At 41.4% G+C, this 24331-nt stretch overlaps 1 protein-coding gene and 1 long non-coding RNA gene across 10 annotated transcripts in view; one reads left to right on the forward strand and one right to left on the reverse strand.

The window, feature by feature from the left end:
* LOC105077798 (uncharacterized) overlaps positions 1-24331 on the reverse strand; it is a 199052-nt gene that overhangs the window by 95644 nt on the left and 79077 nt on the right. For 6 of the 7 annotated variants that reach the window (XR_012504316.1, XR_012504332.1, XR_012504322.1 and 3 more), the window contains exons 1-2: positions 4082-4379; positions 1224-1299 (exon numbers count right to left, since the gene is read on the reverse strand). This is a non-coding gene — a long non-coding RNA (uncharacterized LOC105077798). Of the gene's footprint in view, positions 1-1223; positions 1300-4081; positions 4380-24331 lie in introns of those variants that run through there. The other variant, XR_012504319.1, reaches the window with a different exon arrangement.
* Positions 4411-24331, forward strand: part of MAP3K1 (mitogen-activated protein kinase kinase kinase 1) — a 66640-nt gene continuing 46719 nt past the window's right edge. Inside the window, exon 1 of one of the 3 annotated variants that reach the window (XM_074358521.1) lies at positions 4411-4984. In XM_074358521.1, the coding sequence (XP_074214622.1) occupies positions 4503-4984 (482 nt within the window). In that variant the 5' untranslated portion in view covers positions 4411-4502. Of the gene's footprint in view, positions 4985-5085; positions 5439-5483; positions 6082-24331 lie in introns of those variants that run through there. The other 2 variants (XM_074358523.1, XM_074358522.1) reach the window with 2 other exon arrangements.

The raw sequence follows: 24331 nt of genomic DNA on the forward strand, positions 1-24331 counted from the left end.
TGGCTACTAGAAAATCTTAAATTGCGTATGTGACTTGCATTTCTGGTTTGCATTATATTTTATCAGATGGCATGGCACTGCTCTAGTGGATACCAATTTTGTATACCTCTTTAGCAGCTTTGACCCCAAAACAACACGAATCCATTGCAAAGTGAAGGTGCAAATATTGTAAAAGATGCAGAAATTGACTAAGCAACTGGAAGTGGTACAAAACTTCTTACATCACATATAAAGTCTTGTCAGTGTAGGATTTAGCAGAGCTGGACCAGTGGACCACAAAGGAAGAGAAAACCAACAAGGATACAGATTCAAAGAAAGCAACTGAATATTGTAGGAGTACCTTGGGGAAATGTATGAAATCTTTGAATATTTTTTGCAAAAATGATAGTTATTATCAAGCCACAAAAATCAATTGAAAAAAGAATATCACAACATACATCAAAAAACAGCAACCAACATGGCTCATTCAAATAATTCAAAGAATCAGTGCAGAGTTGCAAAGGCAAGCAGAATTTTGCTGAGATTGATCAAATGTCATAAGTTGCAGTTTTATTTTTTAAATATAAAACCCCAATTCAACTGGTTTTCATTACTTACTACAAAATTGAGTTTCTGATTTGAAGTACATACAACTACATGTAAAATGTTTAGGTGGCTGGTTAATAAAAAGGAATCATAAATAAAAATAAAAATAAAAATAAATAAATAAATAAAATATATATGGCATAAAATATTTTCTTTTAGCTTAAAACATAAATAGCAGGGTTTTGTTTTGTATAGTTTGGGGTTTTTTGACCAGTATTTGGCTGTTAGGGTCTTGGTCCTTTGAGTATGGGTCCACTATTCAAAGCCCCATGTATCGTTCTCATATATGTAATTGTTTACAACTTTCACTTTGAGTTTCTTTCAATTTAAGTGAGAAGTGATAGTACATGCAAAGTTCTTACAGAATTTTTTTTGAATGCTTTTTGCCCCATCTTTCACAATCATCATACAACTAATCTGGTAGAGACTTTTTTTCAGTGTCTCACCTTCATTCATTCTTTCAAAGCATTTAACTTAGTTATCATTGGAACAGCTTTCATTTTGTACATACATACTTATATTTTATTAATTTAATAATCAGTTTAATAGTACTTAATTAAATTCCATAAGGAAAGTTACAATAGGTGTAATTAGGTTTGGACCAAATATAATGGATTCTCTTGGGGTCCATAACTCACCCAATGGCAGCAGAAGTGTGCAGGTGTCATGGGCAATCATCATGCTGTGGCATCCCTCTGTATGCTGCACACCACGCTGGGAATGACAGGTATCTGTTATTGGAGGAGTCAGCTAAACGGAGGTAGGTTAAGAAACTTTGTACTATAATGTCACCTACAGTGTTCTTGTAGAGGGCCAATTATCCCATGAATGACAAAATTTCCTGACTTAGAACATCTGGAAACACCTGGGAAGTATGATGTCTGAAAAGAAGATGGGAAACCTACTTCTAGCCCCAACTCTCCTGCAAGTATTCCATAATAAATATTTACAAGCCTGATAGAACACCAGCTTTTACTCTATTCTCAAGGTTACCTTCTGACTCTCTATGTCTACCTAAGACATAGATCTCACAAACAGAGGCATGAAAACACACACACATTGATGGATCTGAAATTCTACCAGAGTTAGCCTGATAAATACCCACTAATAAAAATATTTGCAAATGGGAACATTTTATTTAATTTTGTAAATATGGAAGAAAAAACCCAGTATGTCGAGAGAAGAAAACTCCTTGTATGTGCTTAGTAGGCATTTAATAAATATATGATGAAAGATGCACAGGCTGAAATATTGCTGCCAGTGCATTTTAAATCCGTTCATTCTAATAGCAGTGATATTCATGCACGATGAGGAATATTAAATTGGATCCTCCAAATGAGTGTGATGTAGGAACTGAAGTGTGGCTTAGGCAGTTCCCAGAAGCACTACGTAGAAGCAGTGATCTGTAAAGCACTGGTGTAAAGGTTACCAAAGTTGTCCTGGTATAAATGAAATCACGGGAACATTTGTATCTGAGAGGATAGAAATAAAGAGCTTAGAAATAGTAACTAGAATTTTCAGTGTACAAGCAACCTTTGAAGATAAGCAAGTCTCCTTTCTGTCATTAAAGAAATCAAATTTAGGCAATTTGACATATGTCTTTATGCAATATTATAAAGCAGAATGCAACAGCACCGAAACCAGAGCTAGAGTCTTAAAATGCAAAAACTATGGTAGCAATCCCATGGGTTAAATTATCTTCAATGAAGACTTTGTACTGACATATGGCAGAGGAAGAACACTCTTCAGTCAAGCATGTCCTTTGATTATTTTTCTCTTTTCAAAAAAAAAATCGGTTTGTCAGTGTATAGATGCACAGTGACAACCCGGATATTTACAAAAAAGGTTAAGGAACAGATGACTCAAAGCACCAAAAACTAGGTGAAAGACCAGCACTTAGATTTCTCCATGGTGGTGTGATGGATGGAGGAGGTCAGAGAACTAGTTAATAGTGTTTGAATTTGGTACACCCCTCACTTGGTCCCATTTTCATCGCTGTGTACAAATGAAGAGGCAAAAGTAAATGTTTTGCTGGAATCCCATTCTACTTTGCTACTCTGGCCAAACATCAAAATTGGAATAATTTTGAAAGGCTGAAGGTGGCATCTACTTACTCTTCTCATTTACAGGTACCTAAGTATGTGTGTGCCAATTCAAAGGTTTTCTGATCTGACTAGGAAAGAGGAAGATTTATCCTTTCCAATGTAGGGTTTGGTGGGTGTGGCCATACGGGAAGACCTGGGAAATAACTAGTTTGCTTTGGATGATACACTTGGCTACCCTTAAAAGACTGTATAATTGTAGCCTAAATGTAGACTTAACATTTTAACAGATTTATCTAAAGTTTCAAAATTTGTACCATTGATTGTAACTAAAAGTATCTTATGGTAGATGTTGCAGCAGTATTCAAAACACTAAGCTAATACGAAACCTGAACCCGTTTTAAAAGTCCCTCGGATATCACCACCCTCCTCAGTTAACATCTGTACCGGGAAGGCGGCTTTCATTTTACTTCCAAGAAGTCAAAGGAATTATTTCGTAGACAGTTTAGACTTGTCTAAATATATGAATACTGACAAGACAGAGCTCTCCTTCCTCTTCCTGAGGAACCTTCCCTCTCTGCCCCCTACTCTCTGGCCTTAATTCATGTTTCACAAAATAAATCTAGGGACTCGGTTCCCGGGTTATGGGAGATTTCCCATCACAGACAAACCGGGTGGAGGAAAAGAAGGCAACGGGAGAAATAAACGCCACACTGAATCCTAAAGAAAGGTCTAAATAAATTATTAACATGTAAATAGTGCTTTTTCCATTCCAAAGCACCTTATCGCCACACGCCCCCAGGGACTGGAAGGGTTCGCATCGACACAGAGGCCACTCGGGCACAGCAGGGGTGGGGGCGGAGGGAACCCAGACGGTGGCCCAGCCCTGCCGGGAAGACGGACGTGCAGCTAGAGGCATAGGATTCGGGCAGGGCCAGAACCTGGCAGAGGATGACAATATCGAGCACTTCCTGGTTCCTTCCCCAAACGTGCGCTATGTAGTCCTGAATATCGCTGCTTTCCCCAAAGACAGCGAAATCAAAAATAAAGATCTACAGAGATTCCCCGAGCCCTCGCTTCTCTCTAAAGCCGGGGGCGGGGTAGGGTGTGAGAGAGAGAGGTCCCAAATCTGTGACTTCAGGTTATGAACAAGATACTGCAGGAAACTTTTGTTTTATTTGTAGTACGAGTTGAGGGTACGGGGGCAAAAGAGGAGGAAGGCTTTTCTAAAAAAAACTATTTTTTGGTCCGCGGCAGCACGCCTGCTGAACCTTGGGTTCCTTTCGCTTTGCAGCAGGCGACAGCCCAGGGCGCCACCTGCGCGTCCCGCGAGGAGGGGGAACTGGAGGGGTTGGTCCGCGCCCGGGTTCCCCGACGCCCACTGCAAAGGGCTGTGCAAATGACAGACAGACTGCAAACCCTCTCGCCTGCTGTCCCTTCAACCCACCACACACCTAAGTTCGAACTGCAACTCCCGTTGGGTGAGCGCCGGCAGAGCCGGGCCACAATTGCAGCGGAGAGGAAGCGGCGCGGCCGCCGCCAAGGCTCCTCCTCCCGCCGGTGCAGCCCGGGACTACCTGGCGGCGCGGCGGGTGCGGTGCGCTAAGCCCGAGGCGCCCCGCGTCGGCCACATCCGAGCCCACCTCGCCGGCGGACGCGCGGCTCCGCCCCCTCCACCTGCCGCTCGCGATACCCCGCGGCGGAACCCCTAGCGCCCGCCCGTCAGTCCAGGCCAGGCGCCCGAAGGGCCGCGCTCACGCAGTTGGCGCAGGCGGCCCTACGCTGGAGGCGCAGCGCCCGCCCGTCCGCCCGCCCCCTGCACTCTCCCCGCCCCCTCCCTCCCTCGCAGGGGCCGAATGCAGCCCGCGAGAGAAAATGGCGGCGGCGGCGGGGAATCGCGCCTCGTCGTCGGGATTCCCGGGCGCCGGGGCGGCGAGCCCCGAAAAGGGCGGTGGCGGAGGGGCCCTCAAGGCGAGCAGCGGGCCCGCGGCAGCAGCCGGACTGCTGCGGGAGGCGGGCAGCGGGGGCCGCGAGCGGGCGGACTGGCGGCGGCGGCAGCTGCGCAAAGTGCGGAGTGTGGAGCTGGACCAGCTGCCGGAGCCGCCGCTTTTCCTCGCTGCCTCGCCGCCGTCCTCTTCCACTTCCCCGTCGCCGGAGCCCGCGGACGCGGTGGCGGGCGGGAGCGGTTTCCAGCCAGCGGCGGTGCCGCCGTCCCACGGAGCCGCGAACCGCGGCGGCGCCCACCCTGCCGAACCGGCGGCCGCAGCGGACAGCGGCGCCCCGAGCCCCGCGGGGGCCGAGCCCGGGGAGAAGCGGACGCCCGCCGCCGAGCCGCCTCCTGCGGCGGCCCTCGCCGGGTGAGCAGCGCGGCTGGGGGCGCGGTGGAGACTTCAGAGGCGGGCGGGTGAGGGCAATGAATGAACCCTGGGCACCGCGCACGTAGTCCCGGGGATCTGCGCAGCGAGGCTGCGCGCTGCTCGCCTGAACCCGAGCCCTTGGGCACCCCCTTCAACCCTATGGGCGTCGGGCGGCGCCCCGGACCTGGCCTGGGGGACGGGACGGGGGCCTGGGGCGGGGACGTGCCGGAGAGTTTGTTATTGTTTGCAGACATGTGACAGGCGTGCAAGCCGCGCTGCGGGGACCAGTTGAGATAAGGTGTGGGGGCCCGGGCTGGCTTTGTGGGGCTCCCAGAATCGGGGCTCTCTGAGGAGCCCCGGCGCAGAACCCTGGTGCTGCCTCCGGGCCGGGATAGGGGGCGGGGAGCAGTGCGGCAGCGGCGACCGCAGACGAGAGTCCCGGGGGGCACCGGAGGTGAGGCCAGAGCCTGCAGGCGGGCGGTGGTCAAAAAAGGGGCGGGGTAGGTGGAGAGCCGAGCCCGAGGCCGAGCGGGGGCCCGGAGGGCAGCGGAGAAAGCGGCGCGGTCCCCGCGGCCGTGACAGGCAGAGCCGCTCGGCAGGTACTGGGAGTCCGGCCGGGACGAAGGCGGCTCTCCCGGAGCTTGGCCGCAGGGAGCTCCTGGTGGATGTCTCCGTAACGTCTGTCAAAAGCTTTGCGGGCTGACGGGCTGCAAACCCGCTGGGCTTGAGGTCTTTTAGGACATGGGGTTTTCTGATTGCGTCCCCCAATGGGGCTTCAAGTGTTCTTGGGAGTGCGGACTGCACCACTGAGACTTGAGTGACTTCTGTTTGGAGTTTGAATTTGGCCTTTGAAGTTTGCATTTGGCGGAGTGGTGTAAGAGCCAGGACCGGATGTGTCAGCCATTCAGTTTCAAAGCGGTGGGGACTGCTCCCCGCAGCCTCTCCGGCGTGGTTGGGGACGGCGGCGCGGGTGCGGTGCTTCCTGCTCCGTGCAGCTGCGCGGGCGGGCGGCCGACTGCCGGATTCCAGGGGACTCAGTGCCGTGGGCTCCGGCTCAGACAGTCCTGTGCTGCATCATGCATTACGGTATTTGTAAGGTAGCTCAGACCAACAGTTCCTGGCCTGACCCTTTTGTGGCAATTGGAAATTTTTATGTTTAAGGAAATTCTTTAAAGTGTGACATCCGTAATCCTTGTTTTGAAAAAAATCTGACTAGTGTATGCAAAGCACAGGCTTAAGGGGTATTTTGAGTTGGAAATGTTTTTGTGATAGTCACCCGTTGCTCTCTAGAGTTTCCTGACTTATTCTGAGAACTTTAAGGACTGCTTTATGTATGTTTCCCTTGTGAGACGAATTTGACAGTAGGAATCATTGGTTTTGGCTAATTATCTAAAGAGATTTGGCACCTTTGGGGGAACTTGATTACTTATTTGTTTAAAACTATAGTTCGTTGATTACTTGGAAGTTGCCCCTTTCCCTCCTCCCACAAAAATCCTAAAAATATGGTCAGCACTGTGCCATGGCGATATTGAGAGGCAAGGAGATTTGTGACTGTGATAGTTTTCTGTGTGCACTTGTATATGTAACTTAGTCTTACAAGAGTTAGTTCCGCTACACTTTACTGCTTCTGTGCACATTGTATTCAAATTTGACTAGAGTAAATTTTGCATGCAGTTGTTGCTACAAGTGAGCTCTAGATAAAAATATTAAACCCTAAATTTGAAAAATCAATTTCATCTATTCTCATGAAACCAGTTTTTTTGGATACGTCTCAAATAATTTAGCAAGTGTCAGCATTCTAGTCATCTTAATGAGCAGACTACAGTAAAAGAAGGATCCCTGTAAATTTAATGTATAGACATTTAGTGTTGTCTCCACTCAAAATAAGAGGACGAAGATGGGAGCAGATAGAATTCAGGGACTGAGTAATACATGCTTAAGTTTTGCATTTGATAATTTAGATTCCCCTCCTCTTTGTTTAAGAGGTGGATTATGATTGCACAGTGTATGAAATAATGGGTTAATCAGCATAATTTTTTAATGAATTTCACTAGCCAGAATGCTGTTTTTTCACCCCAAATGTCATAACCTTTTATAGAATGTAAAATACTGTAAATAATATTTTGTTTTACTATAATAAAATATAGTAAAATGTATAGTAAAATGTTGACTCCCTATCCTTTTGAAATAGTGATTTTTTTTTCAATTTTCTTGTCAGTGGGGTTGAAATTCATTTGAATTTATTGGTATAAACACTTTGATTATATGCAGTTTAATAAAATCTCAATTGAACTTTACGTTTTACTTTTTTGACAGTAGTTACATTCCTACTTTTCAGGAGGAAAATCTAACATTGAGGTTTTGAAATATTTTTTTATTTTCACTGGTAGGAGTCTGGAGTTCCATATTTAAAGACCTGTTGTATTTTTGAAAGAGAAATGGATGATTTTTTAAATTTCATAATTTCCTTAAGTTTTTGATCTTAGGATGTAGAAATTGGAATTGTTGAAAATACATTTTTTGTAGCATAAGTTATATATATAATACTCATATTAAAAACAGAAGATTTTAAGTCCTTCCATCTTTTTCAGGGTAATAACTGAAATCAGTGAAAGTCTTTTGCCTGTAAGTGGCGCCCAAGGGCTTGGAATTTTTCCTTATATTACAGAATTAGGGGCTTTTTCTTCCTATTTACTGTCTTTGAAGAGAAATTACAGTGTTACTCTCCATTGAACAGGCTATTGTGAGTTTGGTAGATATAATTACTCCATCCTATTTTTGTAACTTAAAAAAACCTAACTATCAATTTGCTGGCCCCATGAAAGAACAAGATATGCTGTACTTGTTAATGTTAGTTTTTGTTTAAAACTAAAGCTATTTCATAGGCTGCTTTTATAACCTCATATAGCCCTCAGCTTTCACTTCCTTTTAGAAGCTACTAGATTGAAAATATAATTTAATGACTTTTTACTAGAGGAGGTATAGGAACATTATTATCCCAAAATAAGATTAAAAAAAATTAAGTTGGGGATTTTATAAAACAATAGAGGTAGTTACATAAGTTAGTTTTACATGAATGTGTAAGTTTTGTTGTTATGAATTGTCTCCAAGTTCTATTTTAAAACAGGTAAGAAAATTAATGCATTCTTCAAAGATTAACCTTATTAAATATAATTCTGAAAGAGAAATATCAGAGCTAGAATTGTTGCCAACATTTGTTTTCTTTTCATATCTGATTTTGGCAAGAGTGACTGGTTAACCAACATTCCTTAATATATTATTTCCAATACACTATAATAACTCCATTTTGTTAGATACAAAAAACAGGAAGTAGCCCTGTTCATTGGTATTCTTTTACATATTCTGTAGCACCTCAAGCATATGTTGCATGTTTTAGAAATGGTCACCGGACTTACCAACTTAAAGATTTCAAAATGTGGAATGAAAGGAGTGTTCTTTGCTTTCAACAAGAGCAGAAGAACCAGCTACAGCTTGCCTAGGTTGTCTGCTGATCAGCCTTGACAGTTGCTGTGAGCATTCCAGAAGAAATGATGGGGCGGCAAGGCTGTTAGTGGGGAGTGGATTCCCCTAAGGAAAAATATAGGGCGTTTAGGTGTGCTCTGAGTTAGAAGGCACAACTTTTGCATTTCGTATTCCATTTTCTTGGCTTGAGGATTATTTCTCTATGAAGGCAACAGGAGAACTTGGCATCGAAAAGTAATAGTCTCCAGAGGCTGCCTAAGAGCTGTGCTGTATTGCCCTCATAACCTTAGATGCTTTGCTGTATCAAACATACCAAGTATATTCCTTAGACTTGGTTGTTTTCCTCAGTCCTGGCCTCTTTTCATATCCTAAGTCCAAAATTACACCTACTTAAAACTGTAAATGGGTAGAAGACTAGTGTGAGGAAATGTGCAGTATTAGGAATCAACCCAAGATGTCTTTAAGAAATAATCTAAGAACATTTTTAAATGTGAAAGAAATCATCAGGAACAGAATTAAAGTAAATGGTTCATTGCAAAGCAGTGAGACGAGTTGAGTGTTCTTATTGCAAGAATCTAAGAGGGCTAAAACATGTTCATTGAGCATATAGATATGTTTAGATACCTTTTATATCGTCACTTTTCTTGCTTTCTGTGTGTCAGACAAGTTGTATATGTATTATTTCATTTCATCATCACTGCAGCCTTCCAGTGCATTGTAATTTGTTTTCAAGAGGTGGAAACTCTTGTGTGATGCTAAAGCCCCATGATCACACAACCAGAAGACTTGCTAGGATTCAAACCCAAGTCGGTCTCCCTTTCTTTCCACCATTCTCTGCTGCCTCCATTTTCTTTTTCAAATTAATAATCAGATTAATTGATGATTTTGAAGGAGGAAGTTGTTCTACAGGAGTCAATAAGAGATTGAGAGATCTCAAAACCCAATGCTGTTGCCAGTGTTTGTCCCCTGATGGGTATATAGCTTTCTGTGTGTGTGTGTGTGTGTATCTCTCTGTATGTGTATCTGATGTGTACGTAGCTTTCTGTAACCTGGCCTTGTACATGTAATACAGGTAAACTGCTTGGATCACCTCATCATGTTAAGCAAAGAGAATAAATGACTTGTACTTAGATCACCTCATTATGTTAGGCAAGAAGAACAATTGATTAGTGCTGGGTGTTTCTTAGATTTCCTGATTTGTGCTGTTTACATCATAAGTGGAAGGAGATAGAGAAGCTGAAATCAGCATCACTTATTCATCTTAATTATCACACATGGAGAGAAACTATCCCAGTATAGCTGGACCCTGCCCCTTTGTTACTGTCTCAGATTTCAGTCATTCAACATTTATGAACCTCTGCAAGGTGATGGTCTGGGTGATAGAGAAAAATATTACCAGGGCACAGCCTCTGTTTCTGTTGGCAGATTGTAGTACGAACATGTTTCACAATACCATGTTAAGTGCTGTAAGAGAGATGGGAATATGGAAGGGCACCCAGATTAAAAATCAGTGCTCTGAATCTCACCCACAACATTCCACACTGTATTCCTGCAGTGAGTACAGTCATGCCTCCTTAACTTCCTGAGGGATTAATGGACTTTCCAGGTTAGCAGTTAAGGGTGGTGGCTTTGTTGTGCTTTCTGCTTATACATTTGGTCTCCTAGTTTTTGCTCCTTTCCTTTGGTCTCTTTCCCTTTTCTTAGGACAGATATATGCTGTAGCTTTTCCATTTCCACAGCAATGGAAAAAGGAATTTAGATACAGATTAGTTTCAAACTATTTCTGCCTGTACTCTTTAAGAGAAATAATGTAGAATTGCAGGTTCAGGTGTGATTTTTTTCTTTTTTGAAAGAAAACATTAAAATGGGGGTATGGGAGCAAGAAACTCAGTGTCTGCCAAGGCTGATTTTAAAATTTAGTCTTTATTATTAGTAACAGCAACTCAGCTAGTTAAGAAAACAACATTGGGAGATGTAAAATATGCTCTAGGGTGTAAGATAATCAAGAAGATATCCTGGTCTTCATTTACTCTATGGCATATCCTGGTTGGTTTAGGTATGTTTGGTATGGAAAGAAGTTCTGTACTGTTAGTGATTGAGGCCTTTGAAATACTGGTCTGGTTAGTTTGGTTTAATACATTGAGTGGTTGTAGACTGCCAAGAACTGTTAAGTTCTTAAGACCCACCAAGCGTGTATTTCTGAAAGTACAGTCTGTCACTTGGGAATTATTAATGAAACCCTCGGACCTCTTGAAGACTGGAGGAAGTGCCTGGAGCTTACACGGGGCTGTAGTTAGTGTGTTAACTAAGTTTATCACATGTAAGCATGATGATAAGTGTATGTGGAGTGAGGAGAGGGCAGATACTGGGTGGTGGGTGGAGGTTATACTCTTGACAGACAGACATCATTATGTTTCTTTATTGCCTGAACAATCATTTAACTGATATAGTATCAACCAATCCTCAAACTGGTCTTACAGCATTCTGAGTACTAAATATCAATTGCTAACAAAGAACTGTTTATTCTTTATGTCATTGTCTAGCACCTAGACTAGTGTCAGGCACCCATGAATATTGGGTGCCCATGAGTGTTAGGATGAATTAATTTTCCCAAAATGGTTATTGTTAAATAAATGTATTGGAAGATACACTAACTCATAATTTACCACTTACTGTGATGGGATTTTAATCATAGTCTAACTTAAGGCAAGTTTTGAAGGCAGGAACTGCTAAGAGTTTTTGTGCATTGCTTGATGTTTAGTAGCAGTAGTGGTATTTAGCAAGTAGTGGTTAATTTTGATCAATTTTATATAATGTAAACTTTACAATAATTAGTTTAATAACTGTATAGTTACAAAGTAATTGGAGCCATGTGTACACTGTCAAATACTGAGAAAATTGAGTTTCTGGCATTTGAGTGTCTAGTTATCTGGGCTGATAGGTGAGCCGTCCTGATTTTCTTCTTCACCCTGGTGACCCTTCCTTGATGGCTCCTCATCATCCTCTTGAATGTTAATTATTAGAATATCCTCAGGCCTAGGCCTTCTGTCATTCTGTCTCCTCCACCACCACCCCCTCCCCCGTCATTAATGCCTTTAGATCAATCGTTGGCCATTCACAAATTATTGCAGAGTTTATTTTCCTAGCCATGACCTTTCCTAAACACCACACCTAACTGTCTACATGACACATCCATACTTTGATATCTAAAACCAAACAGGATTTTCCCTAGACCTTGTCTTACTAACAAGTTCCCTGCTCATGAAATGGCAGAAGCAGAACCTAGGACTTACTCAGTTCATCATCAGAGGCTGGTGATTTGACCTGTTATCACATCCCTAGTCCAGGGTTCCATGATCTCTCATTTGGACTAATGTAGTAGCCTTCTAACTTGCTCCCTGTCTCCTAGTTTCTTTGTTCCATCTGTTCTCCATATTATGTGGCCAGAGTGATCATTTTTAAATGTAAATCTGATTATAACAATTTTCCCTCAAAAAAGTAAATTGATTTTTTAAATTTTCAAATGCTTTCCATTTGGATCAAGACCACAGAATCCTTAACATGTCCTGTGGAGCCCCTCCCTGGCCTGGCCCCTGCCTGCCTCTCCAGGCCCATCTCAGATCACACTCGCCCATGTTCTGCAGGATTGCCTTCTTTCATTTCCTCAGACTCAGCACACCACCTCCTGCCCTAGGGCCTTGGCGGCACGGCATGCTCCCTCTGCCGGGAGCACTTTCCCCAGTCCTGAGTCACTCAGTGTTGAGATCTTTGCTCACTGATGCTTCTTCCTCAGGGAAGCCTTCTTTCCCTGATTTCCCAGACTGGCTTTGTAGCACCGTGCTCCTACTGTCAGTGTTGAGATTTTACATTTATCTTATTTGGTGACTAGCTGCCTTCCCCAGGAAACTATAAGACCTGAGTGCGCAGAGCCTGTGATTGGGTAGGGACCCAGCACCTAGCAAGTACCTGGCACAGAGAGTAGACACTCTGGAAATGTTTGTTGTATAAATAGGTGAGGGTAATAATGACATGGCAAGTTCAACCTAGTGGGTCATCTGTTTTTTGCCTGGTCAGATGTAGTTAGTCTAGGACCTAGCTGCGATGGGGTTAGATGGCAAAAGCCTAGATGGTTGACGTTTCCACATCGTCGGTTTGCGATAGATTCATTGGGAGGTATCTGGACTATTAGACACACCAGGTACCTCAGGTGAAGGAGGACAGCTTAATGTGGTACAGAAGAAATAGCTCTATTGCGTGATGATCTGCCACAGGGAGAAGTGTCTGCTGTGTGTGTGTATTTCTTCAGCTGTTACTAGGAAGTTGAGTGTGCGTGTGCGCTTCTGTATGAGTAAATATACACATGAAGGTATTATGCATTAATTTAATGATTCCTTTTTTCAAGTTCTCAGAATGTGATCCAAACTTAGGATACCATTTTTAGGGTATCCAAAATATATTAATTTGTGTTATTGATAATAATTCAACTTGGGATAAATAGTTCACATTTAAAGAAAAGATTTGCTAGGCAAGTACTATATGAGATTTCAGGAGCCAGGAACCCTGGTAACAGAAAACATTTTAAAGTTTACTGGTGGTAACTATACCTGGCAGCCTCCCTTATCTAGAACATGGTTTAGCACTAAGAAGTAAGAGAAAAAGGCTCTTAGCTGTCAAAGGGCCTGTAACAAAATCTGCGCTTTGAAGTTCTTTGGTTTTACACTTAGAGGAGTTCCAAGGGTACTCATTCAGGATTCGCTGACATTTATTTAAATTATTATTTTTGCAGTCTTTTCCATTCGGTGCCCCTAATACTCAGCAGTTGAAAGCAGCCAATTAGAAGGGCTAGCAGTGTGAGCAAGAGAATAGTTCCCTGAAGGCAGAATATAGGTAGAGACCTGACAGAGAAGGGAGGAGAGAGGAAGATAGAAGAGGACATGAAACATTGCAATTGGGGGCCACCTGGTGTTGGAACGTTCAGTTCCACATGCCTGGATAGCCTCTAAGATAATAAATTTATAAAATCACAGCACTTTCCAACATTGCTTTTTGAGCATCAGTTTCCTTACCTGTAAAATGAGAGTGATCAAGTTTATATGATTGGTTTTGTTCTTTATGTGGTGACGACTGTGGCTTGTTATTGTAAGGTTATCATGTTTCCATCTACTCAGTGAACTAAGTTAGAAAGCTTCTAATGTGTTAAGGAAGATTCTATCCATAATAGTTGTAGAAAGTATTTCAATCCTCAGAGGGGTAAACATCTAAATTATCTGGAAGAGGTGGTCCTGTAGCTTTGATGATGCTGAATAAATGAAGCATTCTTTAGAATTATATAAAATCACATGCTGCTCATTAGAAACGTCTTGTGGATTGGCTGTGTGGGAAAATCTTTCTTCTTTATTTGTTGGCCTGTGTTGTTTTATACCTTGCACTTAAAAAAAAATGCTTAATAGTTAATCACCACCACTACCACCACCACCATGTACCACCCTTTTCCTGGCTAGACTGAGGAGTCAGACAGTAATCTCCAGCTTTGTACCATTGACCAAATTATTTAATTACTGCAAGGTTTTCAGTTTAATAAAATGGCTACTTGTGAAAGTATTTTTAATGTTTACATGCTCTAAGATGTTGAGTGTTTTGACACAGATGTTTCACATTTCTTCTTTTTTCTCTTTCAAAATAATTAATTGGATTTTCTGGATTTCAGTTGGTATTCTTAAATTCTTCATGGGTAATTGTTTTTCGCTGAACCTTGGATTGTAAAAAAGATGTGACATATTAACGTAGATATTAGTATTCTTGAAAAAAGTTTTAGTGTTTTAATCTAAATTTATTTTGAATTTTGAAAATGTTTCAGTTATTGTGGTACACTGGCACCTATACAAGTCCTTATGATTTTTCTGGGATTCAGAATTTGTAGAATTAAACTTCATTAATAAAATAATTAGACAATCCTTTTGAAAGAAACAACAATTTTTTAAATATTTATGTATTTATCATTTAACAAAGGACCGTATTACATAGACTGCTGTACAGTTTGCTTTTTTCTTAATAGTATTTTCTTAGTTACCTTAATGATGAACGTAGAGCTGCCATTTTTAATAACTGCATCCTATCGCATTATTCGGCCGTCTCATTAACCAGTTTCCTGTTTCTAGACATTTATATTGTTTGCTTTTTGGTTGTTACATTAAGCTGCAGTTACTACCATTGTATATACATTTTCATACGTCTGTGCATTTGGCTTTGTTAAGTAAATATTCAGAAGTGAAACTGCTGAGTCAAAGGATATGCATATTTTTAAATTTTATCATATAGCCAAATTGCTTTGTAAAACATTGTGCCAGTGTACATTTACCTCACAGTACATGCTAGTGTGCATTGCCCCACATTCTTGCCAACGCTGGATGTTATTAGACTTACATTTTTGCTAATGTGGTGGATGAAAGATGATTTATTATTTTAATTTGCATTTCTTAGCTTTTTAGCATCATATTACAAGTTGTGTTTATTAAAAATTCCAAGCTTCTTTTGTGCATTTCCTTTCACACATGAGAGAGAATTGTTTTTCTTACTGATTTTTAAGCATGCTTTATATATTAGAATATTAGCTCTCACATTATTGGAATTGTTTTCCTCCACTTTTGTGTTATGACTTATGAATTTCAGTTATAGTATTTTTCATAAAGAAGCTTTAAATATGTCTTCAAATTTCAGTTCTTTGTTTTATTATTCCTGTGTTCAGGTCTTACAGACTGGCCCTCTAGGGAGGGAGTGCTGTGTAGTGCAGATGCCCGAGTACTAGTCAGAGTTTCACTACTATCAAGCAGTGTACCTGGGATGTTACTTAACTTCTTTGCACTTGAGTTTCTTCAACTGTAAAATAAAGGTACTACTTCAGAGTTGTTGTGAGGACAGTGTTTGAACACTTCTTAAAACAGTGCATGGTGAACACTGTATAGGTAATAGCTATTATTCTTCCCTACTGCAAGATTATAAAAATTAACCAGCCTTTTCTAATGATATTTTTATAGGTTTTAAAAAAATACTTTAGTCTCTCATCCATCAGAAGTTTAAGGGTGACATAGGGCCCTAACTTTATTTTCTCCAAATGATTGACTAGGTGTCCCAGCACTGTTTATTGATGAAAAGTATCTGCTTTATCACATACTAAATTTTCAAATATTTGAAAGTTCCCGAATTCATTTATTTCAGATCTTATTCTTGCAACAAGTGTCTAAATTCCTAAATAACTACATTTCAAGTTTTGTACAAAGATTCTAAAAGAAAGTCATTTACTAAAGAAAATAAGATATATTGGAAGATTATTAGCTGTATCTTTGCTGAATTATTCTTATTAATATTTTGGTGCCTAAATGTCTCGGCTTCAATGACAGAACCCTGCATCCAACTGTCTCTGGGATAGTCTGGGATAGTTTCTCCAGGAGGTACAGCTCTGCCAGGTACTGCAGACATCACGTGTCCAAACTGAATCCCTGACCTTCTCAGCTTCTCCATCCTCCCCTTCACATCTCCTGGTCCTTTGAGGTGCCATTGGTAATCCCTGCCACCATCTCCCTAATTGGTATGCTCTTCCTCCTCTGGCTTTCTCATCCTCAGCATCCACTCAGTCTCCAGTTCTCTTGTTGCCAGTTGTCCGCTAGCCTTGGAATCCACCCCCACAACTGCTAACCCAGGGTCACACCTGTCACCTCATCCCAGTTCTTGCAGGTCTTCTTCCTAACCAGCCTCCCGCCTTCGGACGTGTCCTCCTTGGTCTTTTCTCTACACCGCAGTTAGAGCGAGTCTTCTACAATGCAGAGCCGATCTTGACACTTCTGTCCATGAAACCTTTTCTTCATCCTCACAATAAAGTCCAGACTCCTTACTGTAGCTCAGAAGCTCCTGATAATGGGCTCTGCTCCCCTCTCAGCTCGCCTTCCAGAACACCCTGCTCCAGCCATTCAGTACCAAGGTCTCGTTTTTGTTTCCCCAGTTTGCCCTTCTTTTTTCTCAATGTGCTAAATGTTGTTTCTTATGTCTGGAATAATCATTTTGTCGCTTCTGTGAGATTTTTTAAAAATATGTTTTAGTCCCTTTGCAATGAAGAATTATTGATATTCTACTAAACATAAATGTGGCTATTTCCAGAAGTCAGTACTATATTGTAAATTCTGCTGAACTCTTTGATTTAAAGTTCCTAAGTTAGATTTGCCACTTTTAAACCTCTTTAGTTTTTCCTTTGTAACCGCATATGCAGTCATGCCTTACTGAACAAGTGTATATGAAAAGTTATACATTATTGCAAAGTGAGTCAGATTTCTCTGTTGGTATGTGTTAAAATTTCAGAGGTGCAGTTGCAGGACGACATTTTGGTGCCAGGCAGCTTGCAGTCTGCCCTCAGTGTCTGTGGTTGCAGAGCTCTTGGGAACCCAGAGGAACCGTACCGCACAGTTTTACAGTATAAGGGCTTGAGCAGCTGCAGATTTTGTTATCTTCAAGGGGTCCTGGAATCAGTGTCCTGTGGCTATGGCAGGGTTGGCGGGTGGTGACTGTATTGCTGTCATCCAGAATAATCCAAGACCATCTCAAGTCGGAGAACAAACATGCTCAAGTGCTTTAAGCACAGAGCTGGTCACGGCCTGGACACGTCCATCACAAGGTTTGTATCAGCTGCCTGGTCTCCACAGGAGCTGATGGGTTGTAGGAAAACAAGCACATCTGATGTGGGGTCATTCCGAATCTTTTTGTCTGGTCTGTGGGTGTTCTTTCTAGAAAAATGAAAGGGCAGGGTAGTAAACATGCCAGGGTGAGTGCCCATTGTCAGTGCTGTCGTTACTCCTGACAAGGGCAGAGTCATGCCTTCAAGAACACTCTTGGAGTGACTGCTGTGAGCCAGGCACCAAGGTGCTGGGGGACCAGCAGGGATGAAGCCCATGAAAGAGCCGAAGGAGGTAACAGTCTACCTGATGACAAGGGTGGTACTGGCCTCAGTCAGCTGGGAATAGAGGTGAGTAGGGAGGGTTTTCTGGGAAATGGGAGGTCCACCAGGTCCTGAAGACCACAGAAGGGTTAAACAGGTGAAAGAGACTTGCAGGGAGGTTTTGTGGCCTGGGGATGGGGACAGGGGTGTGTGGAGAACACACACAGGCCCAAAAGTCTGCGGGAGGCTTGTGTGCTGATGTGGAGGACTGTGAGTAGTTCAGGTAGATCTGTCTGGACCAAGAGCAGGGTGTAGACAGGGCTCAGCAGCCAAGCCAGGGGACAGAATTCCTGGCTCTGGCCAGAGAACCATGCAGAGCCCTCTCCTCCTTGTTGCTCCCCTTGGCAATCCTTAGATCACCCTGCTCAGGGCAAAATAAAAAGCCTTTGTAGTTTGACAGGTAACTGCACTGCGCTAGGAAGTGGGTCAGGAGGCCCAAGGAGGAGTCACATGGGAGCTGGTGCAGGACAGTCAGGCCACAGTCTGGGAGCTGTGGCTCTTGCACTCTCAACAGTTCCCCAGGGTTTCAGAGGCTCACAGATTGGGAAATGTTCTCAGGCAAATGAATCCCAGCCATTCTGTTCCTGAATGTGGTTTTGGAACTACGCGATTACATTTCAGAGGCAGTGCAAGGTAGTGATAAGGAGCTGGGTTCAAGAAATCAGACCTTTTAGTCACTTACCACCATTGGACTCTGAGGGAGTCACTTAACTTCTCTGAACTTCAACTTTCTCATCTTGAAAATGGGGTGAGTGGTGGGGATTAGACAAGTTAATGAAGCACTCAGTAAACATTAACTGTCAATAACATCACTGCAAGTAACTGTGAAGATTTGCTCCTTAACCCTTGGACTGTACAGATGAGGATGAAGTAAAGAGACTCACAGTTACCTTACTAGTTACCATTGGTTCAGCAGACGCAGTTTGTATAGATTATACATCATCTTGAGAGCCATATATTTTTCCTTATTATTTTGAAATTATTTTTGAGAATAATGGAAAATGCAGCATTCAGAATTACCTGATGTGGGAGAAAGCATGTCATCAATAGAAGATCAGGGTTCTCATGACTTTGTGAGGACCTAAGACTGGTCTCCTAGGTCTCATCTATGAAAAGAAGAGGTTGGCTTACATAATCTTTTGGTTCCTTGCAAGCTCTGGCAGATTAAATTCCAAAAATTTCATATGAAAACTATTTCTTATGGCTAAATTTAGTTCTAATTATTGAAACAATTATTTTTTTGAACTTATAAACTCCTGGAATTTTAAACATGGGTACCAGGTATAGAGAAAAATACAAATGAAAAGGAATGAAGGCTCAGAAAAGAGAAATCATATTTGTTAACTGACATTAAATGATGAGAAAATATTTAATCTTTTAAAAGCATGTCACTATGCTGGGAGAACAGTATTTTGCAAAGTGGAGAAAATAAATTAGGGCAAGGTCATTTGCATGTTTGTGTTTAGCAAATATGCTTAGAGCACAGTTTTGAAAATAACTTTAAGTCTAATTTTTGGTAACTTTACTGCTGTTAAGAACTGTCTTTTTCTCCCCCAACTTTAATTGTATAAGGAAGAGACATTCCCTAGGGATAACCTCTAATGAGCAAAACAATCCTTTGACTTTTTCCTATGTTTATAAAGACCTTTTTATAAATATACATATGTATACATACTTTTTTTTTTAACTGAAACTTTTTAAAATGCATTTTTCAGTGACACTTAGTTGTATTGCTTCCTAGTTGTGAAAATTTAGACTTGATTCTATTTAGGGGGTTCTTTTTACATAATTTGTACAGAGTTGGCAATTACTGAAAAGTATGAATCTCACTATGAATCTTTTGTTTCTTTTTAATCCAATCACTTGGGGCTCAAATTCTAGAAAATCTGACTTTCAAGTCATTTTGGAATAGAACTTTTAAACTGATTTAATCATTGTGGTTACACCAGTTGGAAGCATACTCACAGAGAACTCTCTTGCCCTCACTATTTGCATACATAGAACTGAGCTGCTCATAATTCATTGCTGAGCACATGGACATCTAGCAGTAATTACTGTTTGTCTTAGATTCCTAGTAGTGAAGGATATTTGACCCTTCCTGCTTCCGTCAAAACCCATGCAGTTCTCCATTCCTGATTGTTGGGATCAGTTATTCAGGTATTGGGAGCACTTACTGCATGCTAACAACACATGATTTCCAGACAAGGCTGTGATAAGAAAGCAAAGTCCTTCTGAGTCTTGGTTGTCTTAGCACCATTCTTCTAGCCTATTGTGACTGATTATGATAACTGGCTACAGGTTTGGTCATGAATAAATAAGGTAGCTAGACCATCATTTGCACAATGAAAACTGAAATCATCCTGCAGTTTCATAGGTGGATAGTCATTCCCTCCACTGCAAGAGGATTTGCTACGAGAGTTTTAAATAGTGCCCAAAACATATGAGAACAAAGCCTTCCCTTATTGGGCTTACATTCAAAAGGCAGTTTTTGCATCAAAGAGAAAGGTTTATACTCAAGAACTTCTTGATTTCTCTTCTCCCTCATTTCCTGGGCCAAGTTTTGGTGATAACATAGAAAACCAGTAGAGTCTGAAGTCAGCTTATCTCTAAATACAACACCTTGCAAAAGAAATGTGTTCAGAATTACATTATGTAATATAATGCTTTATTCTTGTTAAAGGTTCCCCAAAATACTGAATGTATTTTAATTACTAAAGACAAATTAGTAGAAATTTCTTATCTAAGTAGAGAATATGGTTGGCCATACACTGAGCCAAGATGAAATTGTTTTTTCTGAGTTCTGTCTCTGTTTCTTATGCCCCCAGCCCCCTACACATACACATGCTACCTCCCCAAATGCCTACACACACACATACACACACAGAAGTCTTGCTTAGTACTGACTTTTCATTCCATACTGGCAGGTTGTGCTGGAACCTGTCTTTACAGGATCTTTGGTGAGCAACTTACACAGAATTCTGTGCTATAGTAAGGTTCCTATAGAGCCAGTGCATTCACACTTTTTCCTGTATTTCTGTGTTCTTTATTAAAAATAAATTTCATTTTATAAATTATTTCTTGAACACTGATAGCGTTTGTATTTGTGATCAAATCTTCTTTACACGTCAGATTACCTGCATACTTTTTACTCCAGGCTAACTTCCTGTCTTCATACTATTGGGTGACTCCTGACCCCATACTATTGGGTGACCCTTGTACTATCCTTGTGACATAAGTGCAGTTTTTATTCCCATTTTACAGATGAGAAAACAGAGATCCTGAGAGGTCAGGTAACTTGGCAACTACTGGGAGGTGAAGCCTGGGTGTGAACCTTGGCAGTTTGATGCCAAGACTGTACTCTTTAACATTATGATACTCTTTTATGCATATTTTTGTATTTTTTTAAATCAGGAGATAGGTTGGAGTTACATCAGAGCACAGATTTCATCATCTTATTCGTTTCCTTCTTTTGGCTTTTATTGAAGTAAAAATCATACCTGGTGATGATTTTTAAGACTATGTTTAGATCTTCCAAAATATGCAGGAAACATAAGTGAAACATTTTCACATTTTTCATTGTTATGTGAAGTTCCTATAAAATAAGACCAGTTGTAAACACAAAATTAGGCTTCAGTGTGTTTACTCTGTCAGAAAAGAACAGAGGTTCAGGGTGCAGATACGGTTGAATTTCTTTAATGCGCAGACCTTTGCCCACAATGGGAGATGTGCTTTGAGTGCATGTGCAATAGAGGTGGTCATTGCTAACACTTGGGGAGCTATCGCCCTGTGGCATAGGCATCATTCTCATTTTACAGTTGGTGGGAATACCTCAGAAAAGTTAGGGGGCCTCTCCAGCCAAGTGAAGTAGTAAGAGGCGGTCGGGGGGAGAGGAGGGATAAATTGGGAGTTTGGAATTTGCAGATACTAACTACTGTGTATAAAGTAGATAACAAGATCCTACTGTACAGCACAGGGAACTATAGTCAACATCTTGTAGTAACTTACAGTGAAAAAGAATACAAAAAAGAACATACACGTATGTGTATAACTGAATCACTATGCTGTATACCAGAGACTAACACAACACTTGTAAATCGACTGTGCTTCAATTAAAACAAAACAGAACTCCTGATGCTGTCTGCTCTATGTCTACACATACTCCCTCCTCTTCCCCTTTTCCTGGGCTCACACCTGAGCGTCCTAGTGCATGCTCTGAGGTAGCTGCCTCAGGTACCTCAGGCATTTTGAAACTTCTTACATCTAAACATAGCTATTAGAGCTGTTTATAAATGGGTCATGAAAAAAATAGCTAGTGGTTTTCATTACCAGTGGTTTTAAATTAAAGCTAAATTCAGACTTCAGCATTCTTTCAGTTGGTGTGTTTTGATTGTTGGTTGTGCCTATTTACTAACTTGAGTAAAGATACTAATTTCTAGGGCCAGCATCCAATATGAAGTTATGCCTAAATGAACTTCAGTTCGTTTGTTCTCTTACTGATGTTTGTTCTCTGCTAGTAATATAAGTTAATGAATGCCTGCTTATCAAGTATGGGATCTCTATTTGTGTTCAGCAGGCATCTTCTTTAATAATTACAAGAGCTTACTGGCTCTGAGGGAATTCAGTAATCTCCCTGACCCTATGCCTTTCCAACAAAGGAGATTATCTTTGAGTTTAACTATAGAAAGGTCACTCAGGTAAAACTGAAATCTCCTTTAAGACAAGATAAATATCTGTGCCCTTAACTATGTCTCTAATATTCCATTATTTTGTTTTCTTAAATAATAATAGTAATGTGTTTGCTGTCCCAGAAATCTTATATATGTGCTGCTTATGGAAACTTATACTGTCTCTTCAAACTCAGTAATGTTTACTGACATACTGTGTGTACACTACTGTGCTAGGAGCTGATCCCCAGATAAGAGCTGGGGGAGTAACAAGATAATTCAGTTGTGTTCTCTAGTGAGTTATTGATTACTGGTAACTAGTTTCAAGAGACGCTCTTGGAGAAAACTGAGGGATAACCTGTAGGTTCTACCTGGATTTGACAGCATTCTTGTATATACTGGATATGAGGACATCTTCATAAATGCTGCCTGCTGATTGTCCTTTTAGGGTAGGCAATGAAGGAAAAAGATGAAGAAAGAAACACTGTTGTACTTGTAAGAAAGACCTCTTAATAAAAATGTTGAGTTGACTCCCCTCAAAAAAAATCCAGAATGATTCAGTGTCAGACTCCTGAAAATGATTTTATTATGTGTATTATAATTATATACAGCTTTTAAGAAAACAACTTGCAGAAAGTAAACTATGTTTAGTTTTATATCAATAGATAGTGATTCCACCTCTGGGATTCAGGTTTCATGGTTCCTTAGTGTTTCTCTCTAATGACAGCTTTGCTCAGTTGAATCTTGGGTTGCTCAGTCAATTGCCAAGGATGAGGAATGAATAGGCAATTTTAATTCCTTGATAGGTAGGCCCAGGCTCATATTCATACCTCTGAAAACAGGGTGGGGAATTCTAGCTCAGATTCCTCCCTCTGAGGAGTGCCAGGATTTCCTGGAAGAGAGCAGAGAGGAACCTGCAGGGCAGATGACACCCAAGAGGTAGAGGAGAGAATTTTACCCAAGAAGAAAATGGTCAGCAGTAGCTATCCCACTGGGCAGGACCAAGAGCAGCAGGGACTGTCTCAAGACCAGCAGTTTCAGTGGAATGATGGACGTTGGAGCCACTGTGCTTCCTTAAGGGATGACAGGGTGGTGAGGAAGCATGACTCCTCTTGAGAAGTTGGAGGAGGATGGAGGTGAAGAGAGGCAGGAAGCCCAAGGATTTGCAAAGGTAAAGAAGTGTTTGGGGGTTAGGTTGGTTGGGTTTTGTTTTAAGGCAAGAAGATAGAAGAATACTCATTAGGCTGAAGAGATGGAGCAAAGAGAGGAGGCAAGGTCAGTTGTTAAAACCTGAGTTTTACTGGGTGTGGTTTTCAGAAATACTGACATTTCTCAAGGAGGGAGCTTGGAAGGTACTTGACCACATAGTGACTAGGAAGCCAGCCTGTGATTGAAAGTTTGCCATGGTTATAGAAGATGTTGGTAGGAGTTTTCTGTGTTTAAATTATTATTGCTCATGGTATAACAAAATAGTCACACACTCAAGAAATTTATAAAGAACTGGCTACATGCCAGGCACTAGGAATACAGCAGTGATGAAACAGACAGAAATCCCTGTTCTCATAGGCATTACGGTTTCACAAAAATGTGGTTGTAAGTGTTCTTGGAACCCATTTCATGGTTTCTACTTGCACATTTTTTCATGTTTTGTGGCCTTCCCTTAGGATGGCCTGAACACTAAAGTGACTTTCCTGGTCCATGTGTTCAGAAGATTGCTTTCTGTCCAAGCCTTCTGGTGGCTCTTGCATCTCTCTACCCTCTTCCTAATTGTCAGTTGTCGTTACTGCATAGAAATACTGTCCAGGTTCCGTGTTAACTTGGGTGTGAGCATACCTGACTGGTAGCCAGTCAGATTTTGATGTTGAAGGCGTGGTGCGGTGATAAACCAGGGGAGGTGATCCAAGAATACTTTCTTGGTAATAATAAAACATCAATATTTTTAAATGATTTCTTTTTAGAAAAATAATTTAGGGCATATTTAGAAATAGCCCTATAAATATTGTTCATTATCTTGCATAACTGATAGACTTCCTTGGTGGAGATATTGCTGATACTTGGCAGTTAATGCAGTTTATCTCTGCTTCAAGTAGAGGGTGACTTATTACTTATGTGTGGCTAGTGGTTGTGCCATAGATAAATTATGTTCTGGTCATCCATTCAGCAAACTTCTGTTGAAGAGAAAGGACGAGGAGCCTGCTCTGCAGCCTGCCCTCCTGG

The sequence above is a fragment of the Camelus bactrianus genome, chromosome 3 (assembly GCF_048773025.1).
Source record: "Camelus bactrianus isolate YW-2024 breed Bactrian camel chromosome 3, ASM4877302v1, whole genome shotgun sequence".
Classification (NCBI taxonomy): domain Eukaryota; kingdom Metazoa; phylum Chordata; class Mammalia; order Artiodactyla; family Camelidae; genus Camelus; species Camelus bactrianus.